The 26,869-nt window shown below is 41.7% G+C and overlaps 2 protein-coding genes across 5 annotated transcripts in view; both read left to right on the forward strand.

The window, feature by feature from the left end:
• LOC100740497 (optomotor-blind protein) overlaps positions 1 to 4,278 on the forward strand; it is a 186,882-nt gene extending 182,604 nt beyond the window's left edge. Inside the window, exon 8 of the mRNA XM_033319790.1 lies at positions 4,216 to 4,278. Coding sequence (XP_033175681.1) covers positions 4,216 to 4,278 — 63 coding nt within the window. The remainder of the gene's footprint in view (positions 1 to 4,215) is intronic.
• Positions 1 to 26,869, forward strand: part of LOC100740616 (Fanconi anemia group J protein homolog) — a 172,938-nt gene that overhangs the window by 12,338 nt on the left and 133,731 nt on the right. The gene's annotated exons all lie outside the window — the stretch shown is intronic.

Consider the following 26,869-nt stretch of genomic DNA (forward strand, 5'->3'; position numbering starts at 1 on the left):
AAACGGATTTACATTTAATAGTCGCAGAAGTCGCGGCCAATACGCGATGACAGATTGCATTCCCGACGATAAATTCGAGACCACCCCCTTTGGCAAAGGGGTGGGCCCGAGGGCTGGCCGGTACCAAGCGTGTAGCGTGCTCCGGCCAAAGAGCACGGTTTAATATCGTTTATAAATTATTCCACGGAGATAGCCATCAGCATACAAATTGGTTCGGCGAGGACCTCCGGCTGGGCCGCGTGTTTCCTTCGATTCCCATTAGGCACGGATCCTTTTTCCGCGTCTGTCTGCCACGTAGAATGCTTCTCCACCCGAGAAACCATTTCGAAATAGAAAGTGAGGGAAAATGAATAGCCATTGTTATTTTCTTACTGCAAGATATTTCGAAGCGTCGAAGAAGTTCTTAGGGGTAGTTTTAGGGTTAGCGATTGGTAAACCGTGAATTTTTATGCAAAGTCGTATTCTTATAAATCCAATTAAACAAATGGAACCTAAGTAAAAATTTAATTTCATCCACTGAATATCACGATTAACGTTATGCTTTGGATATCTTCCGTACTTTTGCATATTATGTGGATTCTAACGATGTTTAGTAATCGATTTTTAATTTCCTACGAGCGCATGGAAATTCGCAGTTTAATAATTAAGTGTGCTTATAATTAGAATTTTGTTTCCTCGCGATAGAAAACCATAGCCACGAATACATAATCGATCACCACTTTTCGATACTTCCTTTCAAGCTGTGTAAATATTTTTTGAAATTCATTAATCTGAAGCTGAAGTGCATAAATAAATCAATAACGATATACAAATGAAACAGTAGATTTAATATACAATAACACGGAATTACCTTCATCAAGTAATTAATCATAGCATCGTTCTATACCGGAATGATTTTCCACGAAGAACTTCATCTCGAATATCGAAGCTCGATAAAATCACTTCGAGACAACTGGTCCCTGCTCGCTATCCTATCAAGAAAAAAATACCACCCCAGGGAACCATATAGATCAATCAAAAACTCGTAACCGATAAAGGCTAAAAGGTAAGAAAAAAGCCTGGCTCCGACGATACGAAGATTAGGAAGCAATTGGAATGCCCGGTGGTCTTTGATCGGCGTCGAAACTCGTCCACGACAGAGGCAAGGGGGCTAGTTTCGGAGTTGAAGGGGACCCATGGACCACTCGACACAGTCCGATAGCCGACGAGGATTTAATTGACACCGGGAGGTGTCGCAGCGCTAAACTATGCAAAGTGGCCGACTCGGCGGTCGGCTTTCGCTTTCTTGGCCGACCCTCTGGAACGCGAAGGGACGTCTTACGTGACGATCCATGCGGAGAAATTAAGGTTGCACGCGTTTTTAGACTGATCGATCGATCTGTCTCCGACGTCTGACCCAACTGTCTATCTGGGCTGGATGGTTTTGGGGGAAACGGACTTTTGTGGCTGTGTTTTCGGGCTGGAAGAGATGGAAGAAATGATGGAGGACGCCGTTAGTGTGCTTCTGAACGATTGGAATGGTTTCGTGAGCAATGATCGCGAGATCGAGAGGAATTGATTGTAATTATGGCTTTGTCTGGAGAGAATGGAAGTGGATCGAGTAGAGGAAAGGTTGAAGACGAAAAATGTGAATTTTGTAGCTTGCCTGGTATATTTCGTGTCGTTTTACAAACTTTATATCGGAGTAAGAAATGTAACTATTTGCATTTCTTTTGCTTTTTCATGGTGACTATGATCCCTGACTCGACCTAAATTAAATTCATGTAGCTGTTTGTTTAACGAAACCGACAGCTTATTTGGTAGCCTAAGATCTCACGTATTATCATAGGTTCAACCAAAATATAGGGATTAACTTTTGTATAAGATATAATCGTCGATTATTTTGTCTCTAGTAGAAAGAAATAAAGAACAGTGATAGGAAATAAAAGCAACCACGCCTAGTCACGCCTAGTCAACAACGTGTCAGCTGGATTAATTACAAATTCCCTGCGAAGCACACACGACACTAACTCGTATCTGGTTCGTGTCACCTATTGCCAACCCACCCTCCAGTATCCATTACCGAAACCAAACATAAAATCGATCTTCCCCTAAGACATAATCATGCAACCTCCAACTTCTTTTCTAATTCATACTCCATCTGGCAATTCTCCTCTAAATGCAAAGTATCTCTAACAATCGTGGACAATCAAGCACGTTGAGCCCCGTCAGATTCCCTCGATTCCTCCGTCTTTCCTTGCGTTCACCAAACGAAGAACTCCGTAGGAGAAGAAGAAGAAGAAGAAGAAGAAACTATGAAAAAAATCCGACGAAAGGATCGGAAGGAGACGGAAACGGACGCGGAACGGTAGGAAAAAAATGGCGAAAAATGCGAACTTCTCACCGCGGCCAGCGACAAAGGGTTGCCGTGGCGTGCTCGCGGCTCGCAGATAAATCTTTCCGTCTCTGTTTCGCCATCGTCGGCGCGTTAGTTGGAAGCGGAGAGGAGCCTTGGCCCTTTCTGGTCCAAGCCTAGCCGGGTACCACCGTTCCCCGCCCCGGCTGGCTCTCATTTACACTACGAGCACCAGGATTTACTGGCCGCAGAATACAATGCGGACCTGTCCGTGTCCATCCAGCGCGACCGGGAGCCATCCTCTCTAGTCGTGTACACCTCTTCGTCGTGGGCTATAGATATCCGTGGCTTTGGTCGCTTTGGCTCGAGCCTTCTACCTCTACTCTCTCTCTCTCTCTCTCTCTCTTCCTCTCTCTCGGGACTCGGCTTGTTTCGGTCCTGGCTTGGCGTCTTCGATGGGAAGAGGAATAATGGAAACGGAGAGTGTCGGACGGAGCGGATTTACGCTGGCAACCGACGCGAGATTGATGCTTGTCCACGGTTCTTGCTTCTCGTTTTTCGGTTATGCCCTGGCTGATTAATTGGGCCGCGGCTGGGATTGTTAATTGACATCGTCAACTTTAAGTTCTCAGAGATTCGGCATTGGGATTCCTGTTTGAGTTCTTGCTTTGGGATAAAGGAGAACTGGAGGCATTCTGATGCAGCTTTTTGATCGTTCCTGTTTGTGATGAAAGTTGCTATCGCGAGTACGATGCGAGTGGAATCTTGAGAACTGGACTATGAAGTACTACACGCATGCACACCGTAGCCCAAAACTGCTACGACAGTTACCATATCTTCTTGAAAGTTGAAAAGAGTTGCATAGCTGAATTGTGTTCCAATATTTTGCATAACTTGACAGTTTGGACGACGAAGAAAGTATATTACTTAAAAGTCATAGCCCACACCAAGTATGGAAGTTTTATTGAAGATGGCTAGTGTCCTAGAAGTTTTGTGCAAAGATTGAACACGGAACACGAACGATTGAAGCTATAACAAGAACTTTAGAAGCTTGACTGTCCAATTAACCTTTTACTTGTAATTAGATTTTGTCCAATCTTATGTTTAAAGTTTCATAAACGTACAGAATGGATATAAAGTATCCAAAGAATACTACTTTGTACAATATTCGATAGGTCAAGCAAGTTCTTTACCTAAATTCCGTGTTTTTAATTGTATTGCCAAAAATGAAGCCGAAATATTCGCAGTCCTCTGATGATGTAATTGCGTTTTATAGTATAGCATAAGGATTGAAAATTTTAGGGTAGCTTCATGGTATTGCGAGCGATTGATCGAATGGAATCCTTGGTTTGCGAATGCCTAACGAGACCACATCGATGTGAAACTTTCCGCCTGTTCTCCATTCGCACCTGGTCCCCGAAAACGGCCCTTCGATCGCCGTTTCACGATGAGAGAACGAGACGCGGCTTGGCTTTGGGAAAGGGTTAGCGGAACGAGGGCTTTCTAGCGGGACAACGTTTGTCGGCGCGTTTGAGGGCGCCGATGCCGCTGTCTCGAAGCCGCTTAAAGGCACCGAACTGTTACATTGGTACAGTTCTCTCACCCTCGAAAGGTGCCTGCCTCTCTGGTGTCCAGGTGAGAACGGGTGGTTGAATTCTGGAGATGCTTCGGGACAGAGCTCGACGACACGATGCTCTTCCGATGGTCAGGGATTCCAAGGATCCTTTTAAAATCGTTATCAAGAAGATTCTTAGGTACTGGTGGGCTAGACTCCTTTAAACCCGCCATCTCTTGCACAATAATTTTCCAATTAATATTATCATTGTATATTAACAAGTGGGTTATAAATATTTCTACTACAATTTTATAATTTTCGGTAGAACGTGAGTGCCAAGGTTCATCTATCTGGAACAAGATTGGAGACCTTAGATCAAGACAGATAAAGATTATAGAACGTGGGATAAATAAAATTCACGCATTCAGTGTCATAATGTAAACCAGTTTACGAGATTATGTCTTTCCTCGGCTATTTTAATCATTTTCAACGTTCGGATAATTTCTTGTTATTCGATTCCAGATTTTTCCTCTTAGCATTTGTAATGTTCATAATTATTAATGTTCATAATTGCTCCTCTCATGGCATGAATGCAAAATTCTGCCGATCGATTGATTCTTGACAATTTATTCCAATCATCACATCTTATGGTATAAAGTTACGCTGTGCTAATAATTATGAACAGGGTGCATATATATGTAGAACCGCAAAAGGCCGGGTATAAAAATCAAAATGACGCGAAGAACGATCGCCTAATTGTTTAAAGGAGCGCATAAACGAGCACCAATCCTAGGAACGTTCCCTGAAGCTAAGACACCAAAGCTAAACGCGTTAGTCGTTTAGAGGATTTACATTCGCGGCGATCGTTGGAAACTAAGATGGCCAATAAACCCGCGACCGTTCGGGCATTACTTTTCTCTCTCATCGTCGTTCAAGGCCTGGTCTCGCGTACAAAGTCCTGGGCTGGGCATGTTTGCGTCTCTTCCCCTTTCCCGGACGGATCGTGTGGGAGTGACTCTCGTCCGGCGCGGCTGATTTGCGATCAATTTGCCCTAATTTACAATCGGTGCCGTGGGTGCCGCGGAGCCTTCAGCGTCTCCTGGCCATGAAAGGCCAGAAGACCGGCCCTTACGTTCCTCCTGCGGACCGAAAGATTCATCCCGACCGACGAGAAATTAATCGGACGCCTTGTAAACGTCGCACGGCCTTCGTCCACTCCGCTCGAACGCTTTTGTGGCGCTTCGAATGCTCTTAGAAGGAGATCTGGCCTGATGGCGCTAGTTGTCTAGCTACGCCGCGTGAATAGGAAAGGGAACCAGCTGGAAGCATCTAATTAACATTCTACGCTACTTTCTTGCACTCTTAAACGAAGCTTTAAAAGTCAAATCGATTTAACATCGTGTTTTGTAACTTTCTCAATTTCATTAGGATACATACAATTAGTAGGACACTTTTTATCCTTTATTCTACAATTAGACTTTTTTTAAACGAATTATTTACTTCTATAAGATTACTTATTGTTGATTTGTGAAGTTTATTAATATGCCATCCGAGTAGTCCGAATGACGTACATGGCTTAACGTGAGTGTCATATATTTGACTACGTAAATTATTCTGAAGAAATTCATTGAAATACCGTGTTAGCTGAGATTATAGGAAATGATTCTTTCAGGTGATATATTAATCCGAGTACGTCCAAATTTATTTGAAAAAATCTGTCCAAATTACCTTTCCTTATTTGAGTTTTCGATTCGATGTATTAATTCAGTTGTAGTATTTCTCTGTTAATTAGTTTCGGAAAAGGATACTGCATAGCGCGAACGTACTGTAAAAATCATAAAACATTGGATGGAATTATCGTTCTGGAAGGATGAAAGGGTTAAATTCGAGGTTACTTCAAAAGGGAACGGATAAAAATTTAGTCAAAGGAGGATGAAAAAAAAAATGGAATAACAACGGAAAGATTTTCTGAATGATTGAGCTATTAGTCTGTCAGATTTATAAATAATTGCTCGGCATTTTAATAGCGTCATAACAAATTCATCGACATTCTGCGCGGGATCTATGGCTAATTAATTAAAAACTTTCTCGCGGCGTCGATGATAGAACATTTCGAAAATTCTGTCCAGCCGGCCTCGTTAAAATTTTAACGACGTTATAATTTTTTAACGAGCGTCCTCGACTCGGCACCGAGTAATTAAATAAAACTCCGACAATTCTACACTTCATTAACCACCGCCCCGTCAAATCCGCGCTTGACTAATTAATTTCCCGCCTTCGTTAATCGCGCTGATGCCACGTTAATTAATACCTCGATACACCTATGCTTGCTTATTAAATGCCATTCACGTCATTCTACAAATTTTCATGTCAAAATATATCAATTCAATTTCTTTTTTTTTTTTTCTTTTTTTTTAACATTTAACATTTCCTTTTCATTTATCACTTGCTGGTTTAATCGAATCGATACGTTTTAAAAAGCAACGAAGATACAAAAGCAATGAAAAATTCTATATACAGTGGCTCCTTCTTCTTATGCATATATTATACAAAGCATTTCGAAATCACATCAGCATTGTAACGAGATCACGACTATCGTGATTATATTGGCAAAATTTGAAACGGATGCAAAAATATACGCGCAAGTTACATTTACAGATATTCATTCGTATCTGCAAACTATTTAAACAATCAAATTATTCACTATATTAACAAGCCACGATATACAGTGTGACGATCTTTAGCATTAATTGTATGTTTAAGACTACTACGTACTATACAAGCCATATACTAATTTTTCGTTCAGTGTATATTTGCAATAAATATCTTGTAACTTCTACACGCGTGTCCCGTTTGATTTCAAATTTTCCTATTGTAATCGCGATAGTCGTGTCTCGTTACGGTGCTAACGGAACTTTAGAAAGTTTCGTACAACGTGCGTGATATGTCCGCAGAAACATTGTGCGATAAATGTTCGAATGGTTTGGTGGGTCACCGTATACATTTCGAGAAATATTGAGTAAACGACTTGAAGAGATTCAATGGCGCGAGATTCAATTAACCGTAAGATCTCGTTTCTCGATCCAATCTGAAAGTCTTCAGAAAGGAGCTCTACTACTTGAGCGGTTCTCGAGTCGCTAAAACGTTTCTATCGCTTTGATTAATCCCCGTTTTATCGCTGAATGGACGTTTCCGTTGGAGCTCGAGACGTTTTTCGCACCTACGAGCAGACAGGTCAGTCTTTATTAGTATCAGGCGAGAACGGCGGATTTACGCTTAACGGTATCGTCTCCTGGTACTGCGGGCGAGTTTTATTCGTTTCCAGACTCCTGCGGAATACGCGGCAAAAATAATGGCAGGAAATATAAATTTCGCTTCGCTGTGACGGCGAGATAAGCGACCGGCAGACTGGTTCCTCAGCAACGACACACTCTTTTAATTACTTTATTATTTGTTCGGTGAACCACTTCGATGGTCACGAAAGACAAGCAGAACGTTGTCTGTTATCAGTTGTAAAAGGTGGAATTAAATTGAGTTAATGAGTCGAAGTAAATATAAGAAATGGTACGAGATAGATTTATTGAGGAAATCAATTTTTAATGGTGAGAAAGGAAGGAGATTCGATAAATTTAACGTTAGGACTGGCAAGTCTGTTAAACCTCTGTCTTTTTTCTTTTCTTGTCTCTGGCTGTATAATTTGCATAAAGACATCAGCCATCTAATTCCAGAAATAAACGTTACAACAAAAATCACGGAACAAACTCCATAAAGAGACGTACGCCAAAATCTCATTTTGAATAAACGAGAAACGCGAAGGTGTGTACCAAGAAGGAAACCAGTAGAGGAGGCGGCTATATATTATAATAGACATATCGTATACGTAAAGACGTCAACCAATACGTTAACCACCTGATCCTGAACCACCTGAAAATTAAACATCCTGAAAATTTCATTGAAAATGAACAGGAAATACAAAGGTATCCCACGAAGGAAATCAAGTGGCACTGTAGCATTAAAGTTACAACGACGCCAGCTAATGCTAGACATTTAATCTCAAAATTAAACGTTACAACAAACTTCACGAAAGCGCATACTATGGCAAAATTTCACGTAGAACGGACAAGAAACGCGAAAGGAGGGAAGCAATGGACAGAACGGCTGTATTTAATTATCTAAAGACACCAAGCAATACATTAACCGTCTAATCCCAGAATAAAACATCGCAACAAGACAAACTTGATAAAAATACGCGCGCCAAAATTTCGTTTAAAATAAACGAGAAACGCAAAGGTATACCAAGAAGAAGACCGGTGGTGGGGACGGCTGTATTTTACCGTCTCGGTTCCATGGGGCCCGCTATACATAACGCTGGCCCCCTCACAAAGGGCTCGTGGTGAGATGGTAGCCTACAAGATCGGATAATATGGGTAGTTATTTGTCGGCGCCGATGTTGGTTTTTCAAGGCGATGTGTTGGCTCGTGCGTGTGAGGCCCCCCGCAGCGTCGGACCCGCTTGCTCCAGGGCCCCATATCCCCACCGCTATTAGTATTTCCATCGTCCTTGTCGCTCTTCCCGCCTCGTGGCCGTTATCCTAACCACCCGTTCCACCACGTTCCCTTATCTCCGCGCTTCTCATCACTTTTCGCGCTCTATCTGCCGGTCAGTCGCGACCGTACGCGTTCTGAGAGATCAGCGATCAGATTAAACGCGAAATGGGCATTAATAGGGACCCCCGGCTGGTGAGCAGCTCTGTCCAGTCCTGCAGTGGGGTTTCACTCGCTCCGATCCAGCCTGATCACTTTCGACGATCGAGGATTTTGATTCGTGGGACTGAGGTTCTATTGGGTTGGCAACTAAGTTCTTGCGGATTTTGTTATTACCACCTAATGACAAAATCTGCAATCACTTAGTTGCCAACCCAATAATGGCAGTTAGCCTTCGTACTTTCTATATGTGCCCATCTACAAAGAATAGCTAGAAAAATTTACCGAATGTCCAGCTGGACAAATTGTAAAGTGCAAATTAAATAAAAAAGAAAGAATCTGCAGAGAAGCTAATAACACAGAAATAAAATGATCTTAAATAGCAACGGGCTATCTGTCATATCGACACGGAGGTGCATTGTCGCTAACATACATCTACTGAACAAGGTTATGCAAGAAAGGAAACAAAATGTATGTAATGATTAGGATCTGATACTTCTCATAACTCATGGATAAACAAAAAGTATATACTTTAATTTAAGTAAAGAGACTTATTACTACTCCGTGTCTTTATCTTTTTAGCAATATTCAAAGTCGAATTTCGCGGATGTTAGGCCTGTTCGGACGAGTTGACGTTCTGGATAAATCGATATATTTATCAAAGTAATCGAATATTTATATACAGTGGCTACAAGGGGTATTAGCACATAGTCTCGTTTTTTAACGAAGCGGTCCTTTACCAGATTCTACGTTTCTCTTTCATGGTACCAAACTTTTGTAGACATACGGAAGTACCGTTGGAAGATACGAAATTTGATAGACTCGAGCCTTTTTTAATTAGTATATTATGGACCTTGACTAATTAGTATACAAATTTTAGGATAAATAGAATGCCGATACTTTTTGTAGCCATTGTAGATCGCTATGAGTGTACGAGTGTAGCCTTTGCATGGTTGGAAACGTCAGACGGCGTGGCATTTGAACGCGGATTCCGCACAGAAATCAGAATTCGCTAGCCACGTTCGCAGGTCACGTTGGCACGTTTGCAGGCCACGTCCTCGCGTTGCGCCAGTTCGAATATGCATCAATCGTAACTGTGGCTTTCTGTTCTTGGAAGAAGTTTGGTATAATGTTCGTAGACCGGCCAAATGAAATTCTGCCTGTCTCGCCACAAGAAGATTACGAATTTTCATGCAAATTTCTATTTTTACGAATACGAATAACGAAACAGAGTCTAAACAGAGATTTGTTTCCTTCGCTAAACTTCTTTCGATATTTCACCTATCTTGTTGTATTATATTCGCTTTTATTTGCTTATAACTGCTTATGCAACATAATATATTTAATTGTAACTTAGCTTTTCTAAGACGTCTCCAAAAATCCTTAGAACAAAGTCCCTAAACGTTGTGGCGGCCATAAAGCGACCTTCGGCCGCGCTTATCCGACTCTCGGCTTGTCTAATCGCAATAAACCGAGAAAGGCGAGAGCCGTTAACCGGAAAAATATGGACACCGGCTCGGAGGGGTGCAAACGACGTGCAGAACGGTGTGCAGGGCGGTGTGTGGGTTGGGAAGGAGCCGACTGCCGCCACACACATGCTGCGTCGAGGCGTCCGTAACGTCTTTTAATCACGAAATGAGCCGGCTCTCTTCAAACGGGCAGGGGCTCGCGGTCCTCTGTTGGCCGAATTAAGTAAATCAATAAATAACGAGGATACCTCGGCAACACCTGCGCGCACCTCTCCTCGCCGGCACCGAGTAACAGGATTTACGGCGCAGGGCGCCGCGTCGCGCCGATTCTTCTCTTTCTTCTCTCTCTTTTCCCACTCTGTTCTCTTCTCTGCCATTTTCATCCTACGATTTTTGCCTGCCTCGCAATCTTACAGATACTACGACTTTTATTATAATTGGATATAGTTGTTTCATACAAAACATCAATTGGCGTTGTCGAGTCGTAGGCGATCTGTACAGCGTTTCGAACGAAGATATTTCGTTTCAGAGTATTTCGTTTCCGTTTACATTTTAGAAATATTTCTCGCGATGAAAATTATTATCTTCTGTGTAGAACGTAGAATACACCTTCGAATGAAATACTGGAATTAGGTAATCTACTTGAGACTATGGTGGAAGACGAAAGAAGGTTTAAAGGATTATAGCACTTTACTATAGTCTGGATCATAGGAGTCACTATGGTTATGTCTGACCTTACAATACCTAAGATACTAAAAGATTAAGATCATTTCTGACGATCTCAACACGACTTTCTATCTAATCTCGAAAAAAACCTACTGTCTACGACAAGTCGGACGACTTACCAAGCACTTGGGTTTAATTAATTTTACAGTAAGCTGGCGAATCAATTGCCTCGTAGTATGAAGTTCACTGTGAAACCGCTATCGAATTTTATTGACAATCTTAATACAATCTTGTACAACTGCTGGAACTTTAATCTGCAGAATAAATCGAAAAACTCGAAGCACATTTATACCGTGCAGCTCCTTCCTTCTCATTAATTTTACATGAAGCTGGTGAACTAATTCCACCGTAGAACGAAGATCACTGTAAAACCGCTATCGTGGTTTCACGCCGAGTATAAAGACTATAATTTATACGGGATCAGACGTCGTTCGAGAGGCTGAAACTGTGATCCGCGCGGGTCAACGCAGCTGTACGCCTCTCGCGATCTCTCTTTATTAATTTTAATACAGATAAGAGGCGGTAATGAGGACACGCTGGATCACACAGATAACGAACGAATGGAACGAAACGATCGTATCGTGGCCGCAATTAATCGGCCATGCGTTTAATTCCCGCGAAGCCCAGCTGCTTTTCGGTCTTCTGATTTTCGCTCGCGATTTACAGCATCCAATTTGTTGACAGGCAGGAGCACTTGAAACGGTCCACTGTACCGACTATCGAGTACTGTTTTCGATAAAACGGACCTTATTTAAATAAATGACACGAATTATAAAATAGAAATGTCGATGTCAATGCTGGTTTAAACGAGACTTATTTTGAAACGTCGATGCTAATGTTCGCTTAAATGAATTTTATATCGTAAGAATGAGCGGAATGAGACTGCACGCTACAGACGGTCAAGGTATATCTGCTACTGATTCAGAATTGTAAATTATTTTCATATCGGAGTATCAACTTTTTCATTCGTTTTACAAAGTTTAATATAATCAACGAAGCTCACGAATAATTATACTTTAATAAGAATCTAGACGTATAATCTATAATTAACGGCATATAATTAACGACATGACAATAATTAGCAACGCAGACTGTACGCGAGAACGCAACCAATCAAAATTAAGCACGATAATTTCCTTCTTGCTAAATGAAATTTTATCATTCGCGTTTATAAACCAATTTTACGTTTCACCCTTCGTTCATACGTTTCTAAATTCGTGACGTGTTCGAAACAAATGAAACGATAAGTAGCGACGGAACGGCTGAAAAGGGGGAAAATGAAACGGGGACAAAATAGAAACAGAAATGGCACGGACGATCGTCAAAAGCGATAAAAAGGTAGGATCGTTATTGGAAGATCGTGTTGGGCAGCAACAATTATGGGAAAGGTAACAACAAAGGGCGCATTAGCGAAAATGGGAACGACTTGGCTGCGAAGCAGGAAGCGACGATGAGAAGGAGGCGCCAGTAAAGAGGACACATAAAGAAACGAATGAAAAAATGATCGTAGAGTAACGTAACGCAACCGACGATACTATGGGACCTCGTAAATAATAATTATCATGAGAATCATCGGGGGAAAAACGTGGATAACCGCGGAAAAAGCTTTCGATCGCGTTGATTTATGGCTCCGCGTTCACAATGGACCTTGGATTAGCCTGCCACACTGGGAAATCGGGTTTCCTGATTCTCGATTTCAATAGAAAATCTTATTGCAATGTTAAACGATAAAACAGGACATAAGCTCGTTATGCCAATCGCAATAATAACCCTGTGTAACAGAGTGGAATTTATAAGACGAAGATTGTTGGTGGTCACGATTTTTCATTTTGATTTGGAACGTACAATACGCGTATAGGAAGCAATAATTGTCTCGCTTTTACTTGAAAGCAGGAAGCGACAAATTATGTGCTGTCGGTGCAACGATGATGATCGCGATGATTTCTTTTCGATCAATTTACATTATCGAATTCTGTTTTTTTTTTTTAATATCGTGGCTCTGAAAGAGAATTCCAACATTCGACTAATATTTTTCACGTCGCTACGATCTTATGGAACTGAACGAAGTTGAAGTATTTATGAAATTACGACGAACCAATGCTTGGTTTTTAATTAATGGGTTAATAAATATATAGCGATGGAATATTTCACACACATGGATCAATTGTAGAAGATCGATCGTGAATCAATAAGTATAGAAAATTAAAATTACTAAAAGATTACATGCTTTGGAAGGTTAGCAACGATTGCAAGAATACAGAGTATACGAGGATGCTGAAAATAGTTTGTCGCTAGTTCGTTGTAAAATTGTAGAAAGAATAACATTCGCATGGATGATTCGACAAAAGAAATTTCATAATTTAATCCAACTACGAGGAAGACCATAGATAACATCTATCGAAACGTGCATACATTTCTTACTTCCAAGTGAAATTTCTAAGTCAATTAATAATCGCGCGACGAAGATTAAGGCGAAAGATTACGTCGTCGAAAGACGATACCGGAAGATTACTGCGGAATAAATGAAAATAGCTAAAATACCTAAGTTGAAGAAAAACAGCAAGTGGAAAACACTAAGCACCGTCATCGAGCTGCCACGAAACTCAGCCATATTAAAAATATTACAGGAATGGAGCAAACACGATGAAAAGTATTACACGCGAAAGTGTATACTACTTGCTCGATGATAAAACAGTTGGTAAATGGCATCAACGAGCCATTAAAATCCTAAGTTGGCAAAAAGATGTTGTACGTTAAGAGAAAGAACGAAAGAAGGAAATTCCTGATTGATGCAGACAGGAAACAGGTCCTCGATCCTTGGTGAATCCTCGCGACCGCGGGACAAAGCGCTGGTATGGCCAGAATGTTAAACGCGTCGGCTTCAACTCGAAACTTCTTAACGAGCATAATTTAATAAGCTGGCCGGTGCGTTGTGGCCCGATTTTATGTGGCATTGTAAGCAGAAGAGCGCGGGAACCAGCGGCGGAAACCACGCGAACAAGCCATGACTCTCGTGTCCTTCTTCTGGCTGGTCGTTGTCACGGACCGATTGCCACCCTGGCTCTCGATCTTTCCGATCGAGATAATCTCTGTCGAGAATTAACGTCGTCACGACGTTCGATGAGGAAGATAGTTTTATCGTGACAATTTTTATTTGGTTAATTAGAAAGTATCGGAAGGAGATTGCGTGGTATTCTGCTACAGAATACTCGACTGTCATAACCAATTTCTCAAAAGTTCTCATCGATTCCGCGATAAAATCCACCGTTTCTTCCTCATTCTGAAATCTCCCAAGAGAAAGCTAGCCGGCGGAACAGGGACAATCAGATTAATTATCATCATGATTGACGATTAAACTCCCAAAATGCTGAACTACCATATCTGATATCTCGAACGTTCGCAATAAAGTCGTGATAAATTTGAGCGAAAGGTAGCCAGCGGAATAGCGATAATCAGGTAAACGTTACCATTACTGACACTTGAATCCTCGAAACTCTGAACTACCGTACCTAATATCTCAAGAATTCCCATCAATTCCACGATAAATTGAATCGGCTCGTCCCGATGCTGAATCTGCCAAGCGAATGGTAGCCGGTGAAACAGCGATATTACCATTACTTGAACCTCGAAAATACCGAGCCAGCGATTTATCAAAATTCGGTGGAATTTCTGAAAAATCGTTGAAAAGTGGCCATCAATTGCGTAATAAGCGACCTAATCCTGATCTCGGATTTCACGAAGCGAAAGGTAGCCGGCGACAGCAGCGACAAGCAACGGGCCACGGTAGCCGCAGAGCGCCATTTCGCAAATTGAAATGGAACGGGCTGGCGGGTTTTTTTCTCGCCGTTTAACCGTAATACGCAGCGCGTTTATCCGCGTGTACCGGGGGCCCCGGCAAAAAGAGGAGAACTGGCGCGTACAAACGGCAAGGAAATATTGCTCGGTGTCGGCGCGCGAAAATTTATTGCCGCGCCTGCTGTCGAGAGCCGGAGGCCGCGCGAACACAGCCGCCCGACTTCCAGAGGAAAGAGGGCTATTCGAGGCTGCGACGGCGTATACGTGTGTTTGCGTGCGTTTCAAGACGGAGAGAGGAAATTCGGAATGGGAGGAATTGGTGAAAGGAGTGGATGGAAGAGGAAAATGAGGAAAGTGGCTAGAGGATGTTGGCGAATGAGTGATTGAGGAAAGAGAACAATGGACGTGTCGAGGTAGGAACTGGTTAGTGGATGTTGAAGTATTGGAAAGGCGCGTATTGAGTAAGAGAGTGCGTGAGAGGAAGTAGGGGAGAAGAACAAACCGAGAGTAGGAGAAGAGAAGTGAAATTAGACGGATTTGCGCGAGTTAAGATGCGTAGGGAAGAACGAAAGATGAACCAGGATGAAATATAGAAAATATATAGGAAAATGTCAAGAAGGAAGAAGATCGTGTTAAGGGAAGGTAAGAGAAACGAAGTAAAATCGAGTGCTACGAGGTTGAGAGTAAAAGAGAAAAGAGGAAATTAGATGGATCTGTACGAGTTAGAATACGAACAATAAAATGAGAAACAGCTCATTTTCGATCTAACTATAATTTTAAGAACTGTCTCGTGTTTTAACAAAGTATCGATAAACTATGATTAAGTATTCAAATAGTACATAATAATTCATATAAATGTTTCGTCAAAGCGTTAGAAATCTGGCCCCTTTGCTGAAACGCTGAAATATAAAAGATGGAAAACCGGGTTAAAAATACGGAGGCAAAGAGGGGCCAAAAAATACCCGAAAACAACGTCAAGAACATGAAAGACAGCCAGAGAGAAAAAGTAGAATAAGAAGTCGCAGGGAATAGAGAGGCTTTAATAAAAGGGAATGGACAAGGGGAAGGAACGTTGTGTTTCGGCTAATCGAAAATGTGAAATGAAACACGAACGATGCTTTCGTGTAGCCGTGTCTGACGGCCCGTTAAATTATCGTGCAAAACGATTACAATGTCCTCGTGCTTTCTTTTGACCCCGATGCTCTGACCATTTACTTTCCTTTCTTTTTCCTTTCTTTTTCTTTTTGTTTCTTTTTTTTCTTTTTTTTTGTTTTATTTCACAAGCAACGGCTCGTTAAACGAGCTTCGTCGTCCGTTGGGTATCCGTCAAGTCGGCTTTTTTCTTTACGAATCGCCGTGATTCGCCGCGACAAATAGTCCGAGTGAAACGAGTCGTGCTCGCTGTTAGAAGCGGGCTGCCTTGGATTCTGACGTATGAGCCCGCGCAAAGGGAAATCGTGGAGATCCTATGAGCGATGGTCCCTCGTGAAACGCGACTTGATATTTTATTTCTGGAGATCTATCCATTTTCTCCGCTTTTTAGACGAATTACTTCTTGGAAATATTCGAATATTCGTTTACATATTTTTGACAGAGTGTAAGTCCGTTGTAAAATTGTAAACGAACGTGGATCAATGATAACTTTGCTTCTTATTCTCGTTATCGATAGACTGTTTTACGGAAAAGATCTTCAGGATTCGCATAATGTGCAAAAATACGTTACATGTATCTTAACTATTTAACGTTTCTTTCCACGTACGTAAATCCAACTTTTTTTTTAGCTACTCCCGTAAAAGAGTGAAATGTCTAACGAACGTTCGTTTTCGGCAATTTTTGCGACAGACATTTACCGACACTTGTATCGATCCAAATATTTGGATATTTTTCTATCGCCAAAATAAACGAGGGGTACAGGTCTTCTTGCCATAATTTTTCCACGATACGATAAAATAGATCGAGTGAAACGAAACACTGGCGGAACTTCTAAAATTAAAAGGGGGCGAGGTTAAAAAATAGAGCAACGTCGACGGTGTTTTTGCTAAAGCGATGATCTCAAAAAAAAAAAAAAAAATTGTTAACCCACGTTAAAGAGGATTTTTCTGGTATAATTTTCTGCTATAATAACGGTGAATGAGGAAAAAACGGCGGGTATCTCGTTACCCGGGGCGTACGCGCGTTAATAAACTCACGAGGGCGAGTTTCCTCGGTGCGGACCGGCGAGCTACATAAATTTCGCGGATAATTCCAATCTATCAGACTTACGTAAGCGCGGAGTACGAGAGCGGTGCAAAACACCCACGTGCGTTCCCTCGCCGTGCGAAAGATGCTATCGTTCGTTGACGGGATGCATTACAAAATTATGCAAAACGGCGACGCTCGCGATTAATATCTTCGGGAGGTCTGAGCTTGCCAGCGAGGCATACAGGGTGGCTCTTGCTCCAATGTCGATTCTTTAACGAGTAGATCCGCGGTCTGACTGTCCTATAATTTCCTCATGGTTCTAGGAATACCAATATTTGCACCTTTCTATCGTCGATGAAATTCGAAGTGAACGAGTTTTCGAAAGAGAAACAGTTTTGTCAAGAAATTCCATTTCTGTGAATTCACGTATATGATAATTAAAGTAATCGACGAATTAATCGGTAGTTTCACCTTTTCCATAAAATCACGTATTCTTCAATAATTCTCACCCACAGATGTAATATAATTTCGTTTCCTCGACGTCTCAACTCCAGCAAAGTCAATTCGAAAGATCGTGCTGTAGTAAAAATACACATTGCAAAAATGCACACTGTTCATCTGCAATTCAGATGCAATTTATCTTTCAACTCCTCGCAAACTAATTGCAACATTGGAAATTTCCATTTCTCGGTTATCCCAGTTTACAGTGCAGCTTATCCAAAACTCCTATTCCTATTCCGTTCCATCCGCCTTAATTACCCCAGCGATCCGTAAGAACCACGTAGCTCGCAACGATTCCTTTTCTCCGAACGTCGTTCCAATTTTCCATTTCCCTGTCGTTGCACGTTGGCCAGCTCCAACGAAGCGTATCAGGAAGAAGCTCTCTGGTCGGATCGGTCGATCCAGGGAATAGATAAAAGTCCGGCCAAACGTCAGCGTTTCGAAGGAAACCGGCAGCTGTGTCACAAGCTGCTCACCTGTTGTCTCTGGGCCTAATTACGCGACTCGATATAAAGCGGACACGAGCACGCCGTTATGCGGCAGTGCATGCAGCGAACGCGGGCAAGATTTATCGACTCGTTTAGCCCTCTCGTTGCAGAAGAAGGGAGAGGAAGGAGAGGACCACACAAGAAATTAGCCAGGAGTAAGGAAACGCTGGCTTAATTCCGTTAGCACCTTCCGGCCAGCGACTGATTATCGCGTTCCTCGTACGCCTTTTTTTCTTTCTCCTTCGTTTCCTCCTGTTAATCGTGTTGAACGGCCCGCAGGCTCACCGGGCAGGTTCGTTTCGAACTGTTTTTCGCGCGGTTCTTCGGTATATTCCCTCGTTCCACGAGATTATCGACCTGGCGATGATCAATTAGAAGCTCGTCGATGTAGCAAAGATTGGTTCGGTGGAGAATTTGTTGCAGGAAATGCGCTGCCGTTTGGAAGTCGCACGTCATCATTTATTCTTTCTTCGTTTGCAATCTTTTTCAATTAATTTACATCGTATAATGGTATTTCTTTAAAATTGTGGCTGTGAAAGAAGATTCGTGTATTCGTTTGATACCATTTTCGTCAGAATTTTTCATACAGGTTTTACGGTTCGAAAAAGTATTTAAAGTATTTAAAAAGTACCTATAGAAATTAGTTTAATTTATTAATTAGAAACGAATTAGTTTAATCTTCGATGCAGAAGTTAGTGCACACCGTGTCCAGATTAGTTTATCCTCGTTTAAAAATAATTTCTCGTGGAACAAATTGAAAAATACAGAGACGCAATGAGACTTATGAAAATATATTTATCATCTTTATCATCTTCAGGGACAAGTAGATCCCGTAACCAAGAACCTTAAACAGTATGGGCATTCGAAAAGGCGATCATTGGCGAAGGCTAATTAATGCAGGCAATTACAAGCGGCGCTGGCTGAAAATATTCCATAAAAAGTTGTCACAGGTCATAAACTCGCTGGTCTGTTATTTTCAGCCGTCTGATAGATCTCTAAGGGAGCAGATCTTATCAGGTGGCACTTGGTTCTGGACGAACATCAGCCATGAAGCTTCCACTATTGGGCTGGTGTCCAATTTTAGCTCGGTCTAATTAGCTCGAATATTTTCAAGCTGATCTATCTACGACCAAACGAAAATCGCACTCTTCAGAGTGAAAATTTCTTTGTGTCCTGCGAAACGATTATAAAGAAACTATATTCAAAGCTATACTTATTCTTTATAATTAAACCTTATAGAAGAACTATATTTGTAGCTAAATGTATATTTGTTCCTAATATTCCAATGCTCAATTCCAACCTAAAATTCCAAGGTCTAACGTTATTCCAATTCTTCGGATTTCTCGATCTTTTTTAAGTTTCTTCTTTAACTTCTCGTTCTTCTGAAACAAACTTCTTGCAGGCTCTTAGAAAGTCCAATCGAGTCAATGAATTCCTCACCCTGGTTGGATTTAATTTGGGATATAATTCAGTAAAAACTCCTGTACTTAACTCTTCCAGGATCAAATTTCTGTTGGATTATAGACATTTTTTCGAATTAGTAATGATTACGTAGCTTTCAGGTACTTTTATTCGTCGATGCGATTATTCAGATTCTTTCAAAAATATATTTCATTCTTTTCAGGCTTTCTTTTTCTTCTCTTTATTCTTCCGAAACAAACTCGTCGTAGTCAATGGACCCTTAGAAAGTCCAATCAAGTCATTGGAATCCTCACACCAGTTGGATTTAATTTACGTTCCTCTCCTTGATACGAGTTTTTCCTACGATTATTTACTTTGAATCGGTGGCCTCTTATTTTTTCGTAACTACTTTTGCTCTCTTAATTTTCCTTTCTCCTTAATCGCTCCTTCCATTGCTCATTTTTTAGCATCGCAATTCTTCCTATGAATTACTAACAATTTTTCTAAAGTACTCCTTCTATGAATTCTTGAATACTTTTCCCAATTTTGAAGATCCTTTCGAGGTCTTTCTCTTTAAGTCGTTCACGTTCAATAATACGAAAACTGACCTAAAAGCCAACGCCTTTTTCACTCAGATATATCGCATATTGTTTCTCTCATTCACTCAGTTCCACAGATTGCACTTCACAATTTTCCAATCATCGGAGAAGCTCGTGAATGATACCGAGCCGATTTTATGCGTTTCTCGCTTTCGACGTCGGTCGTGCGACAATTTTTCGCGTACGTTTCTCGATTTAGCGCCGCATAAAATCGCATCGGCGCCGAAAGGCAAGGGCCCATTACGCGATTCGCCTCTTCAACAGCGCGCGATCAGTTAAAAATCGGCACGGCATAACATTGACAAATCGATTCGCTGATTTTGCGTTATTGAAACGCATCGGTTGCGCTGAAACGATAAAAATAAAAAAAAGAAGGGAAAAAAGCGACACGTCGATTATTTGGCGCGTCGCGCGATATCCTTCCAATATGAAATTAAATCGCGTAAATAATTTCGTGTAAATACACGCGCTACTCGCAAAATTGCCAGTCGAAATACCAAATTTCCTTCGTTTTCAACTTTGCCGGTGCTTTTGCAATTTCACCATAGAATCTCGTTCATCCGAATAGCCCGAATTTCGCGATAATAGACGACTCCCTAATTTTCTTATTACGCCGAATAATAGATTTTAATTTTAGGATTTTTGTCTTTGCATCTCGTCCTCTGCGGAATTATCGTATCACGCGAAAGTATCTGAATATTTATTCGAGAAAAATTTCATGAGTGGCATAAAATATCCAGAAACTTTATTAACATTGTAACGAGGTACGATTTTCACGATTATATTGGTGAAATTTGAAACTAGTTTGAGATTGTACATAGAAACTATGAAATATTTATTGAAAATATATAGTAAACAATTAATGTAAGCACGGATTGCCACCTTAAATACACGACAAGTGTTAAAGAAGTTATATTTGTACAATTAGAATAGTTTATATACTGAATTATTTGCCATACAATGATTCGTATATTGAATCATTTCTACATCCGAGATTTTATGGTATTCATATGTTTTCATTATGGATGAAAACTTGTTTAATTTCGACGAAGAAATAAAAGAAAAGGAAAGAGTGGATGATTCATTGGCGTGGAGGATGCAGCTAGCAGACTCTATCTTTCGAATTTCATCGCTGTGTAATCGGCTTTGCCCTAAGCTGACAGCGGAACACCGTCTTACAGTCTGCTCGTGGCAGCTTTGCACGAACCTGTCGACTTTGCAATCGATTCCACTAGTCCAGAAATCGATCGACGCGCAAGTGCTTTCAACATGCCGCTTCAACTTCTTCGCTAGTTTACCGACTTCGATTGCCCCGTGATCCTTAACGATCTTTTAATAGAAACGCGCTTCTACCCGATGCGTTTGTAAAGACCAAGTATTGTACTAACATAAAAATGTCGAGATTTGGACTAGGAAAAGAATCCGACGAAAGAAACAGTCAGAAAAGAGCAGAACGTTCAACGATCTTCTAGAACATTAAAAAAGTATTCCCTAAAATGTAAAAAATAAAAAAATAGAAAAGCAGAAACGTGGGCTCAAGAAATCGGAGAGGAAATGAAGTAACAGTAAGGAATAACCTCAAGATATTAGAAAACGAGAAAATTAAAGATATTGAATAGAAAATATTCTAGAAAATCGAAGAATCGATCCACGCAGGGAAAGAATAACGCTAAGGATTAAATAAAGCGAATGCAGGGAAAAGAAAGAAGCAAAGGAAAGAATAACGTCAGCAGGAAACGAGGGACACTTTGAAGAAGCTTGAAACATCGAGAAACCCCGGATCGACGTTCGAGCGAACGATATAGAGGAAAGCCACGAGAGAGAAAGAAGAAAACGAATCAGGAAACGAACGACACCGATCCTCAGGCGTATCCTCGTCCCAGGGCTTCGGGTAACGCGATCGATGCGCGATATCGATGACTGAAGCTGCAATGAACCGAAACGACCATCTTCGACGTGGCAGCGAACGGATGCAACAAATTCCCCATCCCTCGAACAGAAACGGAAGGCCAAACTCGAAGACCAAAGACGAAAACGAGAAGCAGAAAAAGAAAAGACGTGGAAGAACTCGTGAAAATAATAGGAAAAATATGACGAGTACGTTTTCATTGATCTTGTCACTTTAATAGTCGCTTTGCAACTAAAGAAAGGATACTTTAATGTGGTCATAAACGAACCAGGTGCGAACCTAATCGACGTACGTATATTTCCATCGTTTTAAACACTAGACTGTGAAAATATGCGATTTTATATTTCTAGCAACGAGACTGAAGAAATGGAAATTAGACGTACAAGTTTGTCTCGTTCGCTAAATGTTATAACAAATACTCTGCTTGGAATATTTTACATACGTGTATTTATGTATCATACATTCTGTATATATCTGTTTCCCATATATTTTGCAGTTTTAAATTTCCCCAAAATACAACAAATCAACATTTGCAGCCAAACATTTCCAGTCCACTGTATTTAGCAGGTGAGACGAATCTCTCGGCACAAGTTTCATTTGTTCTGTCGCGTCCAAAACGGTATAAACCTGCGTAAAAATCCTACTTGCACGTCGTATTCTTCCTGTACGATCTTTACATGGCAACACGAAGTTAAAGTTGAGAAAAAGATGTGAAGATGAAGAGAGTGGAAAGAGAAGCGAATCACGTGAAATTACCAGGATCCAGAGACGAGAGTTGGAGATCTTGGACACGCGAAGACGAAGGGATCGGCGATCGAGCGAATCGATAGGGACTGGTCGAAGACCTGGCTTGGTATAAAGTTGTCCGTTACGGCTTCTCTATATAATCCAGAAGCTGAAAAGCCCCTTATGGCGGGCAGACAGTTGGCCGTCGTTTGTTACGACGTCTGCCACCCCCGTAACCCTCCCACTTGCTATTCCTGGGTCGCATGGTTGCCCATGGTTCCACGGTTGGATTTTCAGCGAGCTTGAACTGCGGGAATCATCTGATTGCGTGCAGCCGGCCGGAAGATCCAATTCCTCCAATTAAGCTTTCGCACTTTTTGATGGCGAGGGAAACGCGTTGGCAGGGTTGTCGGAGGAATGACTGTGAAGAAGGAAGCAGGGATTTGGAAGAAACGGAAGAAAACGACGGAAGTGGAGGAAATAGAGAAGAAGTCGTAAATGTCGAGGATAAGAGGGAATTCACGAAGAAATGGAAGAAAATTATACGGCGGAAATGGAACGCGCGGAGAGGAGGTTGTAGATGCGCGAGTTACGAGGAAATTCACGAAGAAAGAAGAGACAAGGGGAGGAATTTATAAGGAAAAATAGAAGAGCGACGGTGAAACGAAAAGAAGCGAGCGATTTCGCACGAGGTCGAGGAAAATGACGAAAGATTTCAAAAAACATATGAGAAATCGTGAAAATCGAGATGATGAGGGAATACGGGGGAGGAAGAGGGGAGGGTTCGAGACAGAGCAAAGAGCAAAAGGAGGATGAGTAGGCGAGGGTAAAGAATCGCGGAGGGGAGCGAGAAAAAAAGGGAGAAAGGATTAAGCCGCTTGTTAAAATCCGACATTAAGGGCGTCGCCGGTCGATTGGATTCAGTCGGCTCGCGTGACAATTGACTCACGTCATCAGCGTGATCCGCAATCTCGTCGTCGGGAAGGAGATTGCTCTGCAAAATTCGCGGTCCCGACGTTATAAAGTTTGCGGCTTCAGCGGGGGCTCGCCGCATTGTTCTCCGAGCCTTTTTTCATTCACCGAGCCAACCCTGTAATTCTTTCCGATCTCCTCGTTCTTCCGTATATACGTTCGTTTTACGTTCGAAATATTCCGATTTCTCGTTCACGATCAATTTCGTTTTCGACGTTGCGTGGTGGAGATCGCGGTCTTAAAGATTACGAGTTCCAAGCGATGCTGTACTACACACAGATACAGATCGTTGCTCCGTTTCTCAACTGTTCTAACTGTATTTCTGAGAAAGAATATATTGCGTTGGCAACTAAATGATTGCAGATTTTGTCATTAGGTGATAATAACAAAATCCGCAATCACTTAGTTGCCAACTCAATAATTATCCAGTCCACGTGCATCTCATTCGTATAAAGAGTACGAGTGTATCATGATACGATGAAAATTCTACTTGAAAACTAACAAATGCACGATTCTCCTAACTCTTAATTCCAGACAATCGTATTAAACTTCGTAAACTTTCAACTCGATCTTCTCAGTTCACGAATTAGTGCAGATAGAACAGTTTTAAGAAGCACAACCTCAAATATGTTTACTTAGAATCCGTAGCACGGTATCCACGGTCTAACGATCGCAAATTCGATCCAGCAATTTTAACCGATAGGGATTATCGCCCATTCTACCGATTCGAAATCCGGGGATTCAGAATGATCGATAGTGCACGAAGATCGCGGTCACCTAGCATCGAACGCATCCCATGGTTCGAATGGTGAGTCCTGTCGATGGGGTGAGTCGATTTCGTCGACGCAGCTGACTCATCTCCGTCGGACGAGCAGTGTATCGGTATCGCCCCACGCGTTATCACGTTCCATCTCGGCCGCCTCTCGCAGAACCTCCACCCCCGAAACTCGTTTTCCACGCTCGACTCGTTCACGATCAGTGGCCAGCCCGCGTTTATTCGTTTGTGAAATTAGTGCTGGTTTTGTCGTGTCTACGAGCGACCACCGAGGGCGATCCACGATAGCCGTCGATATTAGCGAAACCGAGGGTGTTCTAGTCGCGCTACCCTGTCCCTTGCAGAGCCACGGCCACGGTTTATAATAGTTATTAGGCGAACCGAATCATTTTCGGAGGATTTACGTCGTGCAGGACGATGTTACGCGCTTTTCGAGCATCGTTGAAGGATTTCATTGGACGAGGAGGAGTTGTTTTTGGAAATTTGGGAATTTTCCTATATTCGTCTATAAATTTCGTGTTTTTGCGGGGATTTTTGTTCTCCGGCAATCGCGAATAGGATGACGTTTCGTTCGATGGTTTGTAAAATGAAAATCCTCCGGTTGATGCGGAAGAGACTTTGGAAACTCCGATCTCGGGAAAAATTAAACGATTTAAAGCTTGATTAGCTTTTTTAAAGATCTATCGCGATACTTCTCGGTTTACTTTTAACGCGTTCGAATTCAGCGATACAAAGCTCTCGATTATTCGAACTACTCGTGAAAGACACGAACCTTTTTAAATGCTGGTCGTGCGCGATGCTTGGTTCGATGATCGATAGAAATTCTGTGTCTTGTGGTTGCAGTGGTTTGTCTTTTAGAACGGAAGAGTTGTCTTTAGAAATTCTATCTTTTGATGGAATTTCTTTCATACCCTTGGATAATGTCTTCTGGAATCTTCTTTAGGCATAGGACGAAAATGAAATTTTTCAAATATTCGTGTGGTTTTTATACAAAAATCGACAAAGCACAGGTTGGCAAAGCGAAAGAAATTATTCCTCGTCAACGGCGAGCAATTTCATCTTCGCAAACGCAAACTCTCCTCGACAAACTGTTAAACGTCCCAATATCGAAAAATAAAATCATCTACTGCAAGAATCCATTGAAAGTACCATTTGAAAAGACGTTGTAATAAAAATATCCGAAAACGACTCTGGGACTTGTACAATTCTCATCGTAATCTTCGAAAGCCAGAGGACGTTCGGACGGTTGGAACGGTCTAAAAATCGTTCGATTCCGTGGATGTCCACTGTTCGGATCTAATTGCATCGGTTCCGAAGGATCCCGCAGGGACACCGTAAAGCCGATCTCCGATCGGTCTCGGTAAACGATCTGTATTGGCGGGGCCGACGTGATCTTATCTCGAGCAGCGGCGGTGATCTCGCTTTGGTCGCCGTATTCCCCGGCGATGTCTATCTTTTCGACACCCTCACCGATAAAACCGGCGTTCGACCGCGTACCACGGTCTGGCCGATCTCTCTATTCGTGCCGTCGCGCCCCACGAACAACGATCCACGCTCGATCCTACGTCTTGCCAATCCTCCAGCATCTCTCGATCGCGTTCTTTTAATATACGCTACCGGCCATGAGTATATCAAGACAGCTCTTGATATTTAATACATACGATGCCTTCTGGAGTCTATCTCAGCCATAGGATTAAAATGAAATTTTTCACAAATTCGTGTGGTTTTTATACAAAAATCGACAAAGCGAAAGAAATTATTCTTCGTCAACGGCGAGCAATTTCATCTTCGCAAACGCAAACTCTTCTCGACGAACTGTCAAACGTCCCAATATCGCTCTTCGTTGCATCAGTGTAACTTTTATAAATCTGTTACTTCGTTTGTCCAGTATGTGTCTTATAATGTTGTAAAATTTCTGTTACAGTTTTTTAGTAAGTGTTTTAGTCTTTTAAGTACAAATATGTCTAATACGCGTAATATTTTGAAAAATAGCGTTGCTAGAAATCGGCAACGAACTGAAACTGTAGTCTACATCGCGTAAAGATGTGTTTTACGTGCACGAAACTAACGTCTTTTCCGTTTCATGGTTTCGTATACAAGTTTCCCTTATCTTTTACACGAGGACGATTTGGAATTCGATGAGCGATATTAGATGCACTTAGCCTACGTACCCTGTGAGAAACTGGGTGGTCCAGGAGAAGTATGTACGCGTTGGTTAACGTTTTTAAAATTTATAGCAAAGTGGCTGTTGTGATACTAAATTGTCGAAAAAGTCGAATGTCGTACCTCTGATTCGAGATAAGTTTTGGTTTCCTAAAACATGGACAGCCTACGAGCTGCTCTTAAATCGCTTCTACCTTCGGATTCCTTCGATTTTCAGCTACGTCGTATTAAAATACTATTCTTCCGTATAAAGTGTCGTTAAAATGAAGAACTCACCGAAAATGCAATTACCATATATTACGATACATACAATGGCTAAAAATGTCTTGTCCGAAATTGTACCAGTACAATGACAACGGTCGAGTCTCGCTACGCGATAGCTAATGAAGTTCAGCAAGCAATACATTGGCAAAAATATTCTATGCCGAGTGTCGGAATACTTTCGCCTGTATTACTTTCAAATGTATGCGTATCTTTCGCCTCGATATCTGCATCCTTCGTTCGGAGCAGTCGTAGTATTAAACGACACCGAACTTCACGTTTCTCGAGTTATCGCCGCGCAGCCGCGGCC

Source organism: Bombus impatiens, unplaced genomic scaffold (assembly GCF_000188095.3).
Source record: "Bombus impatiens unplaced genomic scaffold, BIMP_2.2 scf_0217, whole genome shotgun sequence".
Classification (NCBI taxonomy): Eukaryota; Metazoa; Arthropoda; class Insecta; order Hymenoptera; family Apidae; genus Bombus; species Bombus impatiens.